This window comes from Crocuta crocuta, unplaced genomic scaffold (assembly GCF_008692635.1).
Source record: "Crocuta crocuta isolate KB4526 unplaced genomic scaffold, BGI_CrCroc_1.0 scaffold122, whole genome shotgun sequence".
Lineage (NCBI taxonomy): Eukaryota > Metazoa > Chordata > Mammalia > Carnivora > Hyaenidae > Crocuta > Crocuta crocuta.
The window spans coordinates 260,263-278,099 of record NW_027528839.1 but is presented as its reverse complement, the minus strand read 5'-3'; the positions used below and the strand labels follow the sequence as shown (position 1 = coordinate 278,099).

The 17,837-nt window shown below is 39.2% G+C and overlaps 1 protein-coding gene across 7 annotated transcripts in view; it reads right to left on the bottom strand.

The window, feature by feature from the left end:
• The window catches only part of DNM3 (dynamin 3), a 584,407-nt gene that overhangs the window by 340,263 nt on the left and 226,307 nt on the right, over positions 1–17,837 (bottom strand). For all 7 annotated transcript variants that reach the window (XM_077755999.1, XM_077756002.1, XM_077755998.1 and 4 more), the window contains exon 11: positions 585–671. In XM_077755999.1, the coding sequence (XP_077612125.1) occupies positions 585–671 (87 nt within the window). The remainder of the gene's footprint in view (positions 1–584; positions 672–17,837) is intronic.

Sequence of the window (17,837 nt, the reverse complement as noted above, 5' to 3'; positions counted from 1 at the left end):
AGCCAAAGTCGGACACTTAACTGACTGAGCCACCCAGGTGTCCTAAAAGAGCTGTTATTAAACATTTTGTTTTCTAATCACAGGTTCCATGGATAAGCTGATGAACAGCTTTCTCCATTCACCTCAGGGGGAAAAAATTGAAACACTGAACATTCTTCATGACATTTCGGAATTTATGAGTATCCTGATACTTATCTGTCAGCTCATTAAAAGCCAAGAACCTCTGCTTAAAGAAAACATGTGGTATGTCTCTGGATTATTGGTTTTCAAAGTGGAGTGTGTACATGCGAGGGGTATACCTGATAATCCATGGAGCACTGAGAGGGAAAAAGTAATGGAATTCCTATTACTGTTTTCTAAATGTCATCTTTCAAAGTTCTTACACTCATTTATATTTTCAACATACACAAGATGTGAGCATAGCAACACATGTATAAAATTCATAAATAAGTAAAAATAAGCATATATAGTTGTGTTATTTTTTCCATTCAGAGAAAGCCCAACTGTTGGAGACCACCAGACAGCCTTGGAGAGACCTTCCACTTCCAACAAAGATCCTGCCCACCAAGGAAGTCTCCCCTCACCTGGTCCTTTGTCTTCCCTTCTCGCTCACGAATATGGTTGGCAACAATCCTTTCTGTTTCCTCGCAGAGTCTTGGGAAGTTTGCCAGCTGTTAAGAGAAACAGATCTGACTGTTAATACACAAAAAGTTATACTGCAAAAAAGTAAGCAAAGATATATTATGTTATCTTATAGAAGGTAAATATTACAAATCCAGAAGCAAAAGTACAATATCCTAAAGAATGGCAGAGTGACAGAAGGGGCTCCACAAATCATAATTAAAATAACTACATTATCTGATGGGAAACACTTCAAAACCAGTAGAGGATTTCCCTGCAAAAACAAAAACAAAAAACAGAAATCCAAATGCCATCTAGTACTACACTCTACAGACTTAACACTTAATAAAGTTCAAAGATAAAGAAGATAGAAACGAGGATGAAAGAGAATAATGACTCACATTTATAGAGTACTTACCATGTTCTAGGCTGTGTGCTTAACACCTCATGAATTATCTCATTCAAAATCCACAATGATCATAAAAGATAGATTTTATTATTAATCCCATTTTATAGAGGTGGGAAACAAAGCATAGAGAAGTTAAGCAACTTGCCCAAGACTAAACAGCTCAGAATTCATGGGTCTAGAATTCCAACCCAAGCTGTTGGGACTCCAGATCCCATCATCTTGTCCACTACTGTTTAAGAAGGATTTATTCCATGAACCACAGAGATAATTTTTTTAAGTTTTAATTTCTTTATTTTGAGAGAGAGAAAGAAAGAGCACATGTGCATGTACACTTGAGTGGGAAGGGGCAGAGAGAGAGGGAGAGAGAATCCCAAGCAGGCTCCCTGCTTTCAGAGCAGAACCCAATGACAGGCGTCTTGATCTGACCAACTGGGAGATCATGACCTGAGCTGAAATCAAGAGTTGGACGCTCAACTGATTGAGTTACCAGGCACCTTGAGATCATTTTTTAAATTCTTCCCTAATAGATATGTTTGCATGTACATACTTTCTGGCAAAACTGTAGAAATAGTTCATTTCAATCATTATCCCATCTAAATTATGCAGTAATTGTCAAAAATTTACTTTGCAAAAGGGAATGAATCAATCATAGTTGTTTTCAACGCAATAAAGAAGAAGAATGGAATGCTACAAGAATGTTTAAGGAGGCCTAATCTAGAAGGACATGGGTTACATTGTGTAGAACCGTTGTGGGGAAAATGGAGCTTTCCAGGCAACAGTGTGATGGCAACGTGGAACAAGAACAACAGATGGTAAAGGAAGTAAAGAAAGATCAGAGCAGAGAGTGAGGACGATGGTCTTATGGTGAAACTAAAAATGTACACAGGGGTCTGATCAGGAGGATCCTTGCATACCTGCAATGAATTTTGGCCCCTGAAGCAATTCAGGAATGAGAAAAATCTTTCTGGAAAGCAACTTGGCAATATGTATCAAAAAAATCTCAAAACCCCCTGTGTATCTGTTAACCTAATTATTTCATGGGATTCTGAGATGAAATAATAAGGACATTCATCACAGCATTGCTTGGAATAGCAACAATAAGACAAACAAATAAATAAAACTGTTTCTATTTTTTTCTAGTTTATTGTCAAGTTCGTTTCCATATAACACCCAGTGCTCATCCCCACAAGTGCCCTCCTCCATGCCCATCAACCCCCTTCCCCTCTCCCCCACCCCCATCAGTCCTCAGTTTGTTCTCAGCATTTAGGAGTTTCTCATGGTTTGCCTCCCTCCCTCTCCCCACTATTTTTCCCCTTCTTCTCGCTCATGGTCCTCTGTTAGCTTCCTCCTAATACACCTATATGTGCGAACATATGGTATCTGTCCTTCTCTGCCTGACTTATTTCATTCAGCCTAACACCCTCAAGTTCCATCCATGTTGCTAAAAATGGCCATATGTCATTCTTTCAATGAGAAAGAATGTAGTATTTCATTGTATAGATAACCCACAACTTCTTGATCCATTCATTAGTTGATGGACATTGGGCTCTTTCCATGATTTGGCTATTGTTGTAAGTGCTGCTATGGGGTGCCTGGGTAGCTCAGTCAGTTAAGCATCTGACTTCGGCGCAGGTCTCACAATTCGTGGGTTCAAGCCCCACATCAGGCTGTGTGCTGACAGCTAGCTCAGAGCCTGGAGCCTGATTCAGATTCTGTACCTCCCTCTCTCTCTGGTCCGTCCCTGTTCTCTCTCTCTCTCTCTCTCTCTCTGAAATAAATAAAACATTTTTTTTTAAAAAAGTGCTGCATTGAACATTGGGGTATATTTGCCCCTATGCATCAGCACTCCTGGATCCCTTTGGTAAATTCCTAGCGGTGTTATTGCTGGGTCATATGGGAGTTCTGTTGTTAATGTTTTGAGGAATCTCCACACTGTTTTCCAGTGGGGCTACACCAATTTATATTCCCACCAACAGTGTAGGAAGGTGCCCATTTCTCCACATTCTTGCAGCATCTGTAGTCTCCGGATTTGTTCATTTTAGCCACTCTGACTGGCATGAGGTGGTATCTCAGTGTGGTTTTGATTTGTGTTTCCTTGATGATGAGTGAAGCTGAGCATTGTTTCATGTGTCTGTTGGCCATCTGGATGTCCTCTTTGGAGAAGTGTCTGTTCATGTCTTTTGCCCATTTCTTCACTGGATTATTTGTTTTTCAGGTGTGGAGTTTGGTGCGTTCCTTATAGATTTTGGATATTAGCCCTTTATCTGATATGTCATTTGCAACTATCTTTTCCCATTCCGTAGGTTGCCTATTAGTTTTACTGACTGTTTCCTTTGCCGTGCAGAAGCTTTTCATCTTGATGAGGTCCCAGTAGTTCATTTTTGCTCTTGATTCCCTTGCCTTTGGGGATGTGTCAAGTAAGAAATTGCTACGGTTGAGGTCAAGGAGGTTGTTTCCTGCTTTCTCTTCTAGGGTTTTGATAGTTTCCTGTCTCACATTCAGGTCCTTCATCCCTTATGAGTTTATTTTTGTGTATGGTGTGAGAAAGTGGTCTAGTTTTGTTCTTCTGCATGTTGCTGTCCAGCAACATCTATTAAAGAAGCTGTCCAGCACCATCTGTTAAAGAGGCTGCCTTTTTTTCCATTAAATACTCTTTCCCGCTTTGTCAAAGATTAGTTGGCCATACATTTTTGGGTCCAATTCTCTATTCTATTCCATTGGTCTATGTGTCTGTTTTTGTGCCAATACCATACTGTCTTGATGATGACAGCTTGTAGTAGAGGCTAAAGTCTGGGATGGTGATGCCTCCCGGTTTGGTTTTCTCCTTCAATATTACTTTGGCTATTCGGGTTTTATAGCTCCATACAAATTTTAGGATACTCTGTTCTAGCTTTGAGAAGAATGCTGGTGCAATTTTGATTGGGTTTGAATTGAATGTGTAGATTGCTTTGGGTAGTAATGACATTTTAACAATATTTATGCTACCGATCCATGAGCATGGAATGTTTTTCCATTTCTTTGTGTCCTCTTCAATTTTCTTCTTAAGTTTTCTATAGTTTTCATCATACAGATCTCTTATATCTTTGGTTAGGTTTATTCCTAGATATTTCATGGTTTTTGTGCCATTGTGAATGGGATCAGTTTCTTGATTTCTCTTTCTGTTGCTTCATTATTGGTGTATAAAAAGCAAATGAATTCTGTACATTGATTTTGTACCCTGCGACTTTGCCAAAATCATGGATAAGTCTACTAGGCTTCTGGTTGAGTCTGTGGTGTTTTCCATGTAGAGTATCATGTCGCCTGCAAAAAGTGAAAGTTTGACTTCATCTTTGCCAATTCTGATGCCTTTTATTTCCTTTTGTTGTCTGATGGCTTATGCTAGGACTTCCAGCATTATGTGAAACAACAGTGGTGAGAGTGGACATCCCTGTCGTGTTCCTGATCTCAGGGGGAAAGCTCTCAGTTTTTCCCCATTAGGGAGGATATTAGCTGTGGGCTTCCCATAAACGGCTTTTATGATGTTTAAATAAGTTCCTTCTATCCCGACTTTCTCTAGGGTCTTTATTAAGAAGCGATGCTGTATTTTGTCAAATGCTTTTTCTGCATCTATCAACAGGATCATATGGTTTTTATCTTTTATTTTGTTGATGTGAGGTATCACATTGATTGATTTGTGAATATTGAACCAGCCCTGTAACCCAGGAATGAATCCCACTTGATCATGGTGGATAATTCTTTTTATATTCTGTTGAATTCGATTTGCAAGTATCTTGTCGAGGATTTTTGCATCCGTATTCATCAAGGATATTGGCCTGTAGTTCTCTTTTNTTTTTTTTTTTTTTTTTTTTTTTGTTTTTTTTTTTTTTTTTTTTTTTTTTTGCTGGGTCTCTGTCTGGCGTGGGAAACAAAGTGATGCTGGCTTTGTAGAATGAGTCCAGTAGTTTTCCTTCCATTTCTATTTTTTTGAATACCTGGAGAAAATGGGTATTAACTCTGATTTAAATCTGGTAGAATTCCCCAGGGAAGCCATCTGGCCCAGGGCTCTTAGTTGTTGGGAGATTTTTGATAACTGATTCAATTTCTTCACTAGTTATAGATCTGTTCAGATTTTCTATCTCTTCCCATATGAAGTTTGGTAGTGTGTGCATGTTTAGGAATTTGTCCATTTCTTCTAAATTGTCCACTTTGTTGGCATATAATTTTTCATAGTATTCCCTGATAATTGCTTGTATTTCTGAGGGATGGGTTGTAATAAATCCATTTTCATTCATGATTTTGTCTATTAGAGTGCTCTCTCTTTTCTTTTTGAGAAGCCTGGCTAGAGGTTTATCAACTTTGTTTATTTTCTCAAAAAACCAACTCTTGGTTTCATTGATCATTTCAACTGTTTCTTTGGTTTCTATATTGTTTATTTCTGCCCTGATTTTTATTATTTTCTTCTACTGGGTTTTGGGTGCTTTTGTTGCTCTCATTCTAGTTCCTTTAGGTGTGCTGTTAGATTTTGTATTTGCACTTTTTCTAGTTTCTTGAAATAGGCCTGGAGTGCAATGTACTTTCTTCTTAGAACTGCCTTTGCTGCATCCTATAGAGTTTGTATTGTTGTATTTTCATCCTCATGTGTTTCCATATATTTTTAAATTATTTCTCTAATTGCCTGATTGGCCCATTCATTCTTTAGTAGGGTGTTTTTTAACCTCCATGTTTTTGGAGGTTTTCCAGACTTCTTCCTGTGATTGACTTCAAGTTTCATAGCATTTTGATCTGAAAGTGTGCATGGGATGACCTCAGTTCTTTTATATTTATTGAGGGCTGCATTATGACCCAGTATGTGATCTATCTTAGAGAATGTGCCATGCGCACTTGAGAAGAATGTGAATTCCATGGCCTTAGGATGCAGAGTTCTAAATATATATCTGTCAAATCCATCTGGTCCAATGTGTCATTCAAGTCCATTGTTTCTTTAGTGATTTTCTGTCTAGTTGATCTATATCCATTGCTGTATGTGGAGTATTAAAGTCTCCTGTTATTAACACATTCTTAGCCATAAGATTGGTTCTGCTTGTGATTGTTTTATGTGTTTGGGTGCTTCCATATTCAGTGCATAGACATTTATAACTGTTAGCCTTTCCTGATGGATGGACCCTGTAATTATTATATAATGCCTTTCTTCATCCCTTGTTACTGACTTTACTTTAAAATACAGTTCGTCCGATAGAAGTATGGCTACTCCAGTTTTCTTTTAACTTCCAGTAACATGACAGGTATTTTTCCATCCCCTTACTTTCAATCTGAAGGTGTCCTCAGGTCTAAAATGTGTTTCTTGTAGACAGCAAATGGATGGATTTTGTTTTGTTATCCATTCTGCTACCCTATGTCTTTTGATTGGGGCATTTAGTTCATTTACATTCAGTGTTATTATTGAAAAATAAGAGTTTAGAGTCATTGTGTTCTCTGTAGGACTCATGCTTGTGGTGGTGTCTTTGGTACCTTGTGTTCCTTGCAACATTTCCCTCATAGAGTCCCCCTTAGGATTTCTTGTAGGGCTGGTTTAGTGGTGACGAATTCTTTCAATTTTTGTTTATTTGGGAAGACTTTTATCTCTCCTATTTTGAATGACAGGATTGCTGGATAGAGGATTCTTGGCTGCATATTTTTTCTGTTCATCACATTGAAGATCTCCTGCCATTCCTTTCTGGCCTGCCAAGTTTTGTAGATAGGTCTGTCACCACTCTGATAGGTTTCCTTTTGTGTGTTAGGGCCCTTTTCTCCCTAGCTGCTTCCAGATTTCTCTCTTTGTCCTTATATTTTGCCAGTTTCACATGATATATTGTGCAGAAGATCGATTCAAGTTACATCTGAGGGGAGTTCTCTGTGCCTCTTGGATTTCAACGTCTGTTTCCTTCCCCAGATTGGGGAAGTTCTCTGCTATAGTTTGTTCAAGTATCCTTTAGTGTCTTTCCCTCTTTCTTCCTCTTCTGGAATTCCTATGATACAGGTATTGTTCCATTTGATTGTATCACTCAGCTGTCAAACACTCCTTTCGTGTTCCTGGATCAGTTTATCTCTTTTTTTCCNATAGGTTTCCTTTTGTGTGTTAGGGCCCTTTTCTCCCTAGCTGCTTCCAGATTTCTCTCTTTGTCCTTATATTTTGCCAGTTTCACATGATATATTGTGCAGAAGATCGATTCAAGTTACATCTGAGGGGAGTTCTCTGTGCCTCTTGGATTTCAACGTCTGTTTCCTTCCCCAGATTGGGGAAGTTCTCTGCTCTAGTTTGTTCAAGTATCCTTTAGTGTCTTTCCCTCTTTCTTCCTCTTCTGGAATTCCTATGATACAGGTATTGTTCCATTTGATTGTATCACTCAGCTGTCAAACACTCCTTTCGTGTTCCTGGATCAGTTTATCTCTTTTTTTCCTGGCTTCCTCTTTTTCTACAATTGTGTCTTCTAATTCACCTATTCTCTTTGCCTCTTCAATTCATGCATTGGACGCCTCCATTTTATTATGCACCTCCTTTATAGCATTTTTTAATTCATCACAACTATTTTTAAGCTCCATAGTCTTTGTAGCAATAGCTTCTCTGTTGTCTTCCACGGTTTTTTTAAGCCCAGCGATTAATTTTATGACTATTGTTCTAAATTCTTTTTCAGTTATGTTGCTTATATATATGCTTTGAGCAGTTCTTTAGCTGTCATTTCTTCCTGGATTTCTTTAGAGGAGAGTTCTTCTGTTTCATCATTTTGGCTTGCTTTCTGTCTCTTGTTAGTTTTAAAATCTTGTTATGCACTCTGCACCTGTGAGTACTGCCATATTAAAGAAGGCTCTTTGACTGTCCAAGGCCTGTCCATTCAGGAAGTATTCTTTTAATGGTGTCTCTTGGTCCCTCTTGTTGAGGCTTTGGTTATTTTATTTCCCTACTCATAGTGGTATTTGGGACTCTCCACCATGTGTACTTTGGCTTGCTTCTTGAGGTAGCCCTGGAAAAGAAAACACACAGACAAACACACAGGGAACAAAGGCACGCAATTGCACAGACAAATCCAACAAACAAGCAAAGTGAAAGGGAAAAAGGAAAAGAAGAAAAGAAGTAAAAGGGAGGAGAAAAAAAGAATAAAAGAAAAAAGAAAAAACCCAATAGACAAAGGACTATCTAAAAGCATAAAACAAGAATTCCCAGCCACAAATAAAGAGCAGGGTGTATGCAGTACTGATGGAAGAGCATATACAAAGAGAGAAATGACAGGGTGGAGAGAAAGCAAAATTGAACAATGACCAGGCAGAGAGACTAAGAGGCTTATTTCAGAGAGAGAAAAAGGAGAATATGGTAGGTGGCAAAGAGAAAGTAATAAAGACAATGTTACTCAGAGAAACTATATAGTCTGATTACTCCAGAGAGAGAGAGAAAAGTAGTGGTGGAGGTGTAGAATATACATCTAGAGAATGGATTAAATGTTACTGTTAAGGAAACCAATGACCAGAGTGCCCAGTCCAGCAGAGGGGAGGGATATGAATGAGACAAGGGAAAATATATCTGAATAGAAAGAATTGATCTAGAATTAATCACAGCATTGCATCCACGTTGATCTTGCCCTGGGCTCCGGTAAAAAAATAAGCAGCTCTCCAGCAGGAATGGGCGTGGTTTTGTGTAGGCAGGTCTTAGCCTCCAATGCGTTCCACTGGCCGCTCCCTGAGGTCCTGTCCTGGTGGTTGTGGGGAGAAAAATGGCGGGGCCCCAGTTCCTTCCAAGCATTGCAAATCACTCTTTTGGGTCTGATCTCCCTGTGCCCCAGGTGTAGCCAAGATGGGCTGTGAACTATGTCCCAAGCCACGCCTCATTTCCAGATCTTAGTCCTTGCATTTTATTGATACCACCTGAAATAGAAACCCACAAGCTGGGTCCTTCCCAGCTGGTAATCAAGCTGGGAGAGCAGTGGAGCAGTTTCTCCTGATGCTGCCTGGGACCGGGGCACCCAGCCCAAAGTCACCCCAGAGCTGGAATCAGGATCACTCTCCATCCTGAGACAAGGTTTTTCTCTTCTCCAAGGACAGTTCTATGAGCAGTTTCAGCCGCTCTCTCTTTTCCCCACTGTTCCCTGCAAATGGGGTTCCCTCCCCTCCCTCTGTGTCTCTGGGTCCCAGCCCATTTTTATCTTCCCCAGTTCGCACTCACGCACCTATGAGGTTGTTTTCACAGCGGACTCTGTCTCTTTTCCTCCCAAACCCCTGCAGTTCAGTGTCCTTGGCTTCAGTCCTTCTTTATTTGAGAGATGCGGTCAGATGAAAAGTACAGAGCTGCCTACTTCTCTGCCATCTTGCGTCTCTTAAATAAGACTGTTTAAACCACTTAAGTATCTAATGATATTAAATAAGGTAGATCCATTCATGGGATACAATTAGCCATTCAAATAATATCCAATACCTAATTTTTTCATTCTAATTTCTAAATAACATCTAAAAACATGGTAAACTGTTTATGACAGTAAGTGAAGAAAATCAAGCTACATATATATATAAATGTGATTACGCATAAGCATACAGACATATACACATAGTCACAAGCCACAATATACTCTTGATATTCTTCAAGGACATAGCCCAAGACCTTACAAATCTCAAAATTTGGGGGTAATATTGTAGCACTTAATATGTCTTCTAATTTTTAAGCACTTAGAACTAAGAATATGGCTGTTCCATCGTCAAACAAGGTCACTGTTCACACCAACTTTATAGTATGCATGATGCACATTAGTGTCTTAGCTAGACAACAAACTATAATTCTTCATGGAGACATCATAATAACGAATCACACATAAATAGTAAGCGTCTTAAGGCTGCAAGTCTACTGTCCATACACAGAAAAAGATCTATAGAAATACTACAAAATGTTAATAGGAATAATCTTTTTGAATGATGGGTTATGCATAATTTCCATTTTTTTTCTATCTACATCTCTACATTCTCCAAATTTTTCTACAGTGATCATAGAGTGCTTGCATAGCATCATAATAAAAACATAGAAACCCAGCTGCCTTGTTAATTTCAAAATTCACAGCCCAGTGTCTCTTCATGAGATCACCAAACCATTACCCCCTTACTGAAACCCCTAGCTGAATCCTGAGATCTATGGCTCATTTGGGGGATTATTTCATGAATAATTGAAGATACAAATGAATCTTCCTCTTCAAGTTTTGGAAACATTTCCCAGGAAAAGTCTATTATCCCAGAAGGCCTTTTATACTCTGAGAATGCTGTAAGTTATTTTTTTGAGAGTCCTGTAAAAAGTTTTAAGTAGAGAAGAGATAGCTGATCAATACCAGTTGTTCTTCACTAGTGCAAACCTTGGCAGTATATCTGACACTCACCACTAGCCTGTCCTCAGCCACCAGAGCAACTGTTTCTCCTCTGCACTTAGAGCAGCCCAAGTTAACAGCACACCTTTGCTTTGTGACAACAGCCACACAAATATAGAATCACCCTCCTGCAGAAAAGTGACGACACAAGCAATAGTGGTCTACTTAAGAGGAAAGGCACGCCTCTAACCGCATTTAAAAAATGGATGGCAGGAGAAGGTTATTTTTAAAACACCAAGGAATGGCACTATAAATATTTTTTCAGAAACAAAATACTTGATAGTTGAAGTTCCCCTCGCTAATATGCAGCCATCATTAAAGTCTTAGAAAGGCCAAAATGACAAGAGTACCCCAAGAAGCAGAAACATCTAAGAACCCTCCTATCTACTGGCCTCGTGGGGAGGATAGATTTTTATGTGTGTGTGTCTCCTGATATTTCCAAACTTACTACCCATGGGCTTAACTTCCCCAGGAAAGGACCCCACCAGAGCCATGATTTTGTACCTAACAATTGAGACAACTGCACGCAAATGAGCCTAATTGTTAAGTGGAACAAAAGGGAAAGAGAACACACTGGAAAAACCGCCCTCACGGAGGCAAAGGAGGAGAAATATTGAAGGAGACACTAAGCAGTACAGGACCTAGGCAGAGCTGAAAGGCAATAATGAAGCTGGTATGGTTTCTATCTAGCTGGTTGATCTGGAAACTCTGGAGGAGTATAAAAATCAAAATGTTGTCTTGAATTGCTGGCTCTCAGACGTAATATTGCATTCCCAATTCTTCTCATAATATATGTAGGAAGACATTTTAAAAAATCCCACTCACATTCTGAATGATTTTTGATTTCTGATCAGGTTTTCTGCCACTCACTTCATTAGTTCATTCAATGGGAGTTCCTGCTGTTTGCATAACTCATTTCTTTGTTTTAAAAAATACTCCACTCTGATTGCCCAGTGCAGTTCCTCACCTCTCTTCCATGTCTCTTATTTAAGGTACAACGTTTCCTCAACCATACTAACCATTATAACTTCCTATCTCTTTTGCTCTGAATACCGATTTGTAAGCCTGCAGTTATAAGACTATCTTTACATAGTCAAAATCATCAAAATCCTAATCATGTACCCCAAAATAATATTGATTTAGAGGATACCATTTTCCCACATTTATTCCCCTCTTAACTACTTAATATTCTAGAAATTGGTTGATACAGAATCAATTCCCTACAATACCCAATGAGAGGTTCAAACTTTAATAATCAGCCTGATTTGAAACATGAGTTTTGTGAGGCATCTATTATATGCAAAACACAGCAGTTGGTTAGACTGACAGCCAGCTGGTAGAGAAGGTAAAAAGTGAGCCATTTTGGTTAAATGGCATTTGAGGAGAGACTTGAAAAGAAAAGAAACAAGGGTGTGACCCATACAAGTATCTTGAGGCAGAGCATTTCCAGCACTGAGAATGAGGAGAACAAAGGCCCTGTCATCACATCTCCTTAACATGTTGAAGAAACAAGGAGACCAGTGTAGCTGGGATGGACCAAGGGAGGGGGAAGTGGAAGAAGCTTAGAGATGAAAAGGGATATGATCATGTAGGACCTTGAAAGCCAAGCTAAGGACTTTAGATTCACTTGATTAGTTATGTGTATTCAGAGCAAGATATTGAGTCACCTAACATGGCACAAAATTCAGCATTTCTTCTCACAGCACTTTTTACTGAAAAAATTTTCCTTGTATTTCAAACAGCCAACTAAGGCGTCTTTTCTATTTCCTTGCAAAGATTTTTTTTTTTTTGCCTTTTTCTGAGTACGGTAAAAAAATCAATTAATTAGTATGATGGCAGACCAAGAATGTAGTTTCCCAAGAGGCCAATAAATGGTACAGTTGCTAAACTGTTGTTAAAAAACAAGATGTTCCTCTCAGTGCTTCCTGAAAGAAACTCAGGACCCTGCAATGGTGCACTGGAGAATTGGGGGTAAAGAGAAGTAGCTGAGAACTAATACCCATCAGAAAAATTCTGAAATTGACACGTCCTTGCACGGCCCATAAAGTTCTAATGTTCTTGTCTTGTCCTTCAGTGCCCCAGAGACAACAGTGAGAAAGTACACAAGAAGACTGCATTCCCCCAGGTTAGAAGTCTAGCTTTGTGTTTTGTTACTTGAACACACATAAATCTCATGTTTTCCACTGGTATTTATTTTTTAAGGAAAAAAATTAAATATTTTACGCATAAGACATTCAACATGAGAAATGTCATAAATGAAAATACTGTTTTAAGAATATATGTGGATATATACATCGATGATACAGCTAGAGTAACTATGCCTTTCAGAAGACCTGAGGCAGACTTGAATTAATCCTACTATTCCAGGAAAAGTAATAATACCTTCCTCTTTCAATCTCAAAAGAGTCTTATGTTGGATGATAAATAATATAGTCACATTATCTATGGCTCCTGTTCAAAGGAGTCAAGTGATAAAATCCAGGTATACTCAACTTTAATTAAGATTATTCTGCTTTGCAAAAGATTTTAATTTTAAAGTTAAAGAACTTGAAAGTAGACATGACAAGGGCAAAGTCAAGAAAATTAAAATGAGAAATAAGGAAAAGAAAATCTGCTCTAATTTTATCATTTTAAAAGAATAACTAAGGGAGCCTAGTAACTCAGTTGGTTAGGTGTCAGGCTTCATCTTAGGTCATGATCTCGTGGTTCGTGGGTTCACACCCCAAATCAGGCTCTGTGCTGATAGCTCAGAGCCTGGAGTCTGCTTCGGATTCTGTGTCTCCCTCTCTCTGCCCCTCCCCTGCTTATGCTCTGTTTCTCTAAAAAATAAACACTAAAGAAAGTTTAAAAAAATAAAAATAAAAGCAATGGCTAAAATATTCTTTTAAAGTACAGATTTCTTATCAAGACAGTATGGACTTGGCAAAAAAACAGACACATAGACCAATGGAAAAGAAGAGAGAACTCAGAATTGGACCCAAAAATGTATGGCCAACTACTCTTTGACAAAGAGGGAAAGAGTATCTAATGGAAAAAAGACAGCCTCTTTAACAGATAGTGCTGGGAAAACTGGACAGCAACATGCAGAAGAATGAAACTAGATCATTTTCTCACACCATGCACAAAAATAAACTCAAAATGGATAAAGAACCTGAACGTGAGACAGGAAACCATCAAAACCCTAGAGGAGAAAGCAGGAAACAACCTCCTTGACCTCAACCGCAGCAATTTCTTACTTGACACATCCCCAAAGGCAAGGGGATCAAGAGCAAAAATGAACTACTGGGACCTCATCAAGATGAAAAACTTCTGCACGGCAAAGGAAACAGTCAGTAAAACTAATAGGCACCCTACGGAATGGGAAAATATAGTTGCAAATGACATATCAGATAAAGGGCTAATATACAAAATCTATAAGGAACTCATCAAACTTCACACCCTAAAACAATAATCCAGTGAAGAAATGGGAAAAACATATGAACAGACACTTCTCCAAAGAGGACATTCAGATGGCCAACAAACACATGAAACGATGCTCAGCATCCCCCATCATCAGGGAAATACAAATCAAAACCACATAGAACATTGGGGTACATGTGCTCCTATGCATCAGCATTTCTGTATCCCTTGGGTAAATTCCTAGCAGTGTCATTGCTGGGCCAAAGGGAGTTCTATTGTTAGTTTCCTGAGGAACCTCCACACTGTTTTCCAGAGGGGCTGTACCAGTTTACATTCCCACCAACAGTGTAGGAGGGTGCCTGTTTCTCCACATCCTCGCCAGCATCTAGAGTTCTCTGATTTGCTCATTTTAGCCACTGGCGTCAGGTGGTATCTCAGCGTGGTTTTGATTTGTAGTTCACTGATGAGGAGGGACGCTGAGCATCATTTCATGTGTCTGTTGGCCATCTGGATGTCCTCTTTGGAGAAGTGTCTGTTCATATCTTCTGCCCATTTCTTCGCTGGGTTGTTTGTTTCCTNAATGGTGGGGGAAAGGGAGAGAGGCAAACCATGAGAGACTTTTGAATGCTGGGAACAAACTGAGGACTCATGGGTGTGGGGGGGAAGGGGGAGATGGGCATGGAGGTGGACACTTGTGGGGATGAGCACCGGATGTTATATGGAAACCAACTTGACAATAAACTATCTGTAAAAATAATAATAATAAATAAAAAAATAAATAAATCTTATTAAAAATTTTTAAACAAATAAAAGCCACATATGGATACCAGGAAAAAAAAAACATATTGAGATACCACCTCACTTCAGTCTGAGTGACTAAAATGAACAAATCCAAAGCCTATAGATGTTGGTGAGGATGTGGAGAAACAGGCGCTCTCCTACACTGTTGGTGGGAATGTAAGCTGGTGCAGCCCCTCTGGAAAACAATATGGAGGTTCCTTTGAAAATTAACACTAGAACTCCCCTATGACCTGGCTAGGTCATAGGTAGCACTGCTAGGAATTTACCCAAGGGATACAGGAGTGCTGATGCTTAGGGGCACATGTCCCCCAATATTCATAGCAGCACTCTCCACAATAGCTAAAACATGGAAAGAGCCTAAGTGTCCATCAACGGACGAATGGATCAAGAAGATGTGGTTTATCTATACAATGGAATACTAGATGGCAATGAGAAAGAATGAAATCTGGCCGTGTGTATGTAGCAACATGGATGGAACTTGAGGGTGTTATGCTGAATGAAATAAGTCAGGCAGAGATGGACAGATACCATATGTTTGCACATATAGGTGGATTAGGAGGAAGCTAACAGAGGACCATGAGGGAGAAGGGGAAAAATAGTTGGGGAGAGGGATGGAGGCAAACCATGAGAAACTCCTAAATGCTGAGAACAAACTAAGGACCAATGGGGGTGTGGAAGAGGGGAAGGGAGATGATGGGCATGGAAGAGGGCACTTGTTGGATGAGCACTGGTGTTATATGGAAACCAACTTGACAATAAACTATTTAAGGAAAAAATAGGATAAAAAAATAAAGTACAGATTTCTTCTTGCCATTTGCAACTACATGAATGGAACTAGAGGGTATCATGCTAAGCGAAATTAGTCAAAAAAGACAAATATCATATGACTTCACTCATATGAGGACTTTAAGACACAGAGCTGATGAACACAAGAGAAGGGAAGCAAAGATGGTATAGAAAGAGGGAGGCAGACAAAACATAAGAGACTCTTAAATATGGAGAACAAACAGAGCGTTACTGGAGAGATTGTGGGAGGAGGGATAGGCTAAATGGGTAAGGGGCATTAAGGAATCTACTCCTGAAATCATTGTTGCCCTAGATGCTAACTAACTTGGATGTAAATTAAAAAATAAAAAATAAAATCAAATAAATAAACTACAGATTTCTTTAGCATCAGGTTAACTTTAGAATATCTAAAAATTTTGTNGAATCCCAAGCAGGCTCCATGGTGTCAGCACAGAGCCTGATGCAGGGCTCTATCTCATGACCATAAGATCATGACCTAAGCCAAAATCAACCTACTTACCAAATGAGCCACCCAGGTGGCCCTAGAATATCTCAATTCTTAATTTATAGAGTATTTATAGATTGGTTCTTCTGTAGGGTTAGTCATTATGTTAGATGCCAAGAATAAGAAGATAAAACATAGTTCTTTTTTTATTTTATTATTTTTTTAAAATTTTATTTATTTATTTTGAGAGAAAAGAAAGAACAGGGGAGGGGCAAAGAGAGACAGAATCCCAAGCAGGCTCTGCACCGGCAGCGTTGAGTCCTATGTGGGTCTCGAACTCAGGAACTCATGACCTGAGCGAAAACCAAGAGTCATACACTTAACTAACTGAGCCACCCTGGCACCCCGACATAGCTCTTTTTTTTTTTAATAGGAGCCTAGAATTAACAGGAGGAGATTATAGGTTATTTAGGTTATTTGTCTAGACAAGTAAATTACAAACAGCTACAATACTGTATCATAAATGCTCTGATAGAAGTAAATGTACGGTGTCAAGTGAAACACTGGAAAGGGAACAAGGATGGAGGTCAGGAGAGGACTCACAGAGGCCCTGCAGGAAGATTTTTTAGGAAAATGATGATGATTGAGCTGGGTCATAAAAAATGAGAGGAGATGGAAGGTGGAAGACAAGAAGAAAAGGAAACATTCTAAACAAAGAGAATCACATGTGCAAATGGTAAAGGCATGAAAAACTGTGAAAATGGTGCAAATCACTTAGAATGGTTCAAGCAAGCACAAAGTGACAATGAATGTAGCTAAAGAAGGATTCAGAGATCAGATGTGAAACTAAAACTAACCATAAATTATTTGAACTTTATTCTCAAGATATGAGGAGCCATTGCATAATTTTGAGGGAACAAAAAAAATAGATATATTTTAGAAGGGCTACTTTCACAGCAGGGGGGAGGATGAATTTGACAGCACAGAGACTGGTTGTGGAAAGACCAGTTAGGAGTCCTCTGGAATAATTTAAAACCCTCTTCAGAGACATAAGTAAGAAAAGTGTAATGGCAGCAGATTGAGTGGATGATATCAGTAAAGAGGCTTGAGCTGGAGCTATAGATTTGAGAATCAACATTTAAGTGGCAGCTGAGCTATGGGAGAGATGATCTGGCAGAGAGAACACAGTGCAAAGCGAAGAAAGCCAGGAGCAAGCTCTGTGTGCCTCTGGTGTTCAGAGGCAGGAAAAGTGGATAAACTCCTGAAGGAGATGGAGGAGGGATCATGAGAAAGATGGAAAAGAACCCATGAGAATGGGGTGTCAGCTTCAAAAAGAGGTTAGAATACAGAACCAGGAATAAGTATGCATTACATTTGTCAATCAGGCTTCTGGTTGATCTTCGCCATAATTACTCAATAGAGGGTGGCATGGAAGCCACATTTTACAGTGTTGTGGATTAACTGAAGATAAGAAAATAAAGATAGCAAGCATAAACTACTCTTTTCCCAAAAAGGTTGGACATGAATAAAAGGAGAATAAGGTAGTAAATATTGTTTTGTTATGATGTTATTGTTGTTACTACTCTTAACAATAAAAATTATTGAGAGATTTTTTTTTAATAGTTTATTGTCAAATTAGTTTCCACATAACACTCAGTGCTCATCCCCACAAGTGTCCTCCTCCATGCCCATCCCCCCCTCCCCCCACATCCATCAGTCCTCAGTTTTTGTCAGCATTCAAGAGTCTCTCATGGTTTGCTTCTCTCCCTTTCCCCCACCATTTCTGCCCTTCTTCTCCCCCTTGTTCCTCTGTCAAGTTCCTCCTAATCCTCCTATACGTGCAAACATATGATATTTGTCCTTCTCTGCCTGACTTATTTCGCTCAGCATAACACCCTCAAGGTCCATCCATGTTGCTACACATGGCCAGATTTCATTGTTTCTCATTGCCATGTAGTATTCCATGGTATAGATAAACCACATCTTCTTGATCCATTCATCTGTTGATGGACACTTAGGCTCTTTC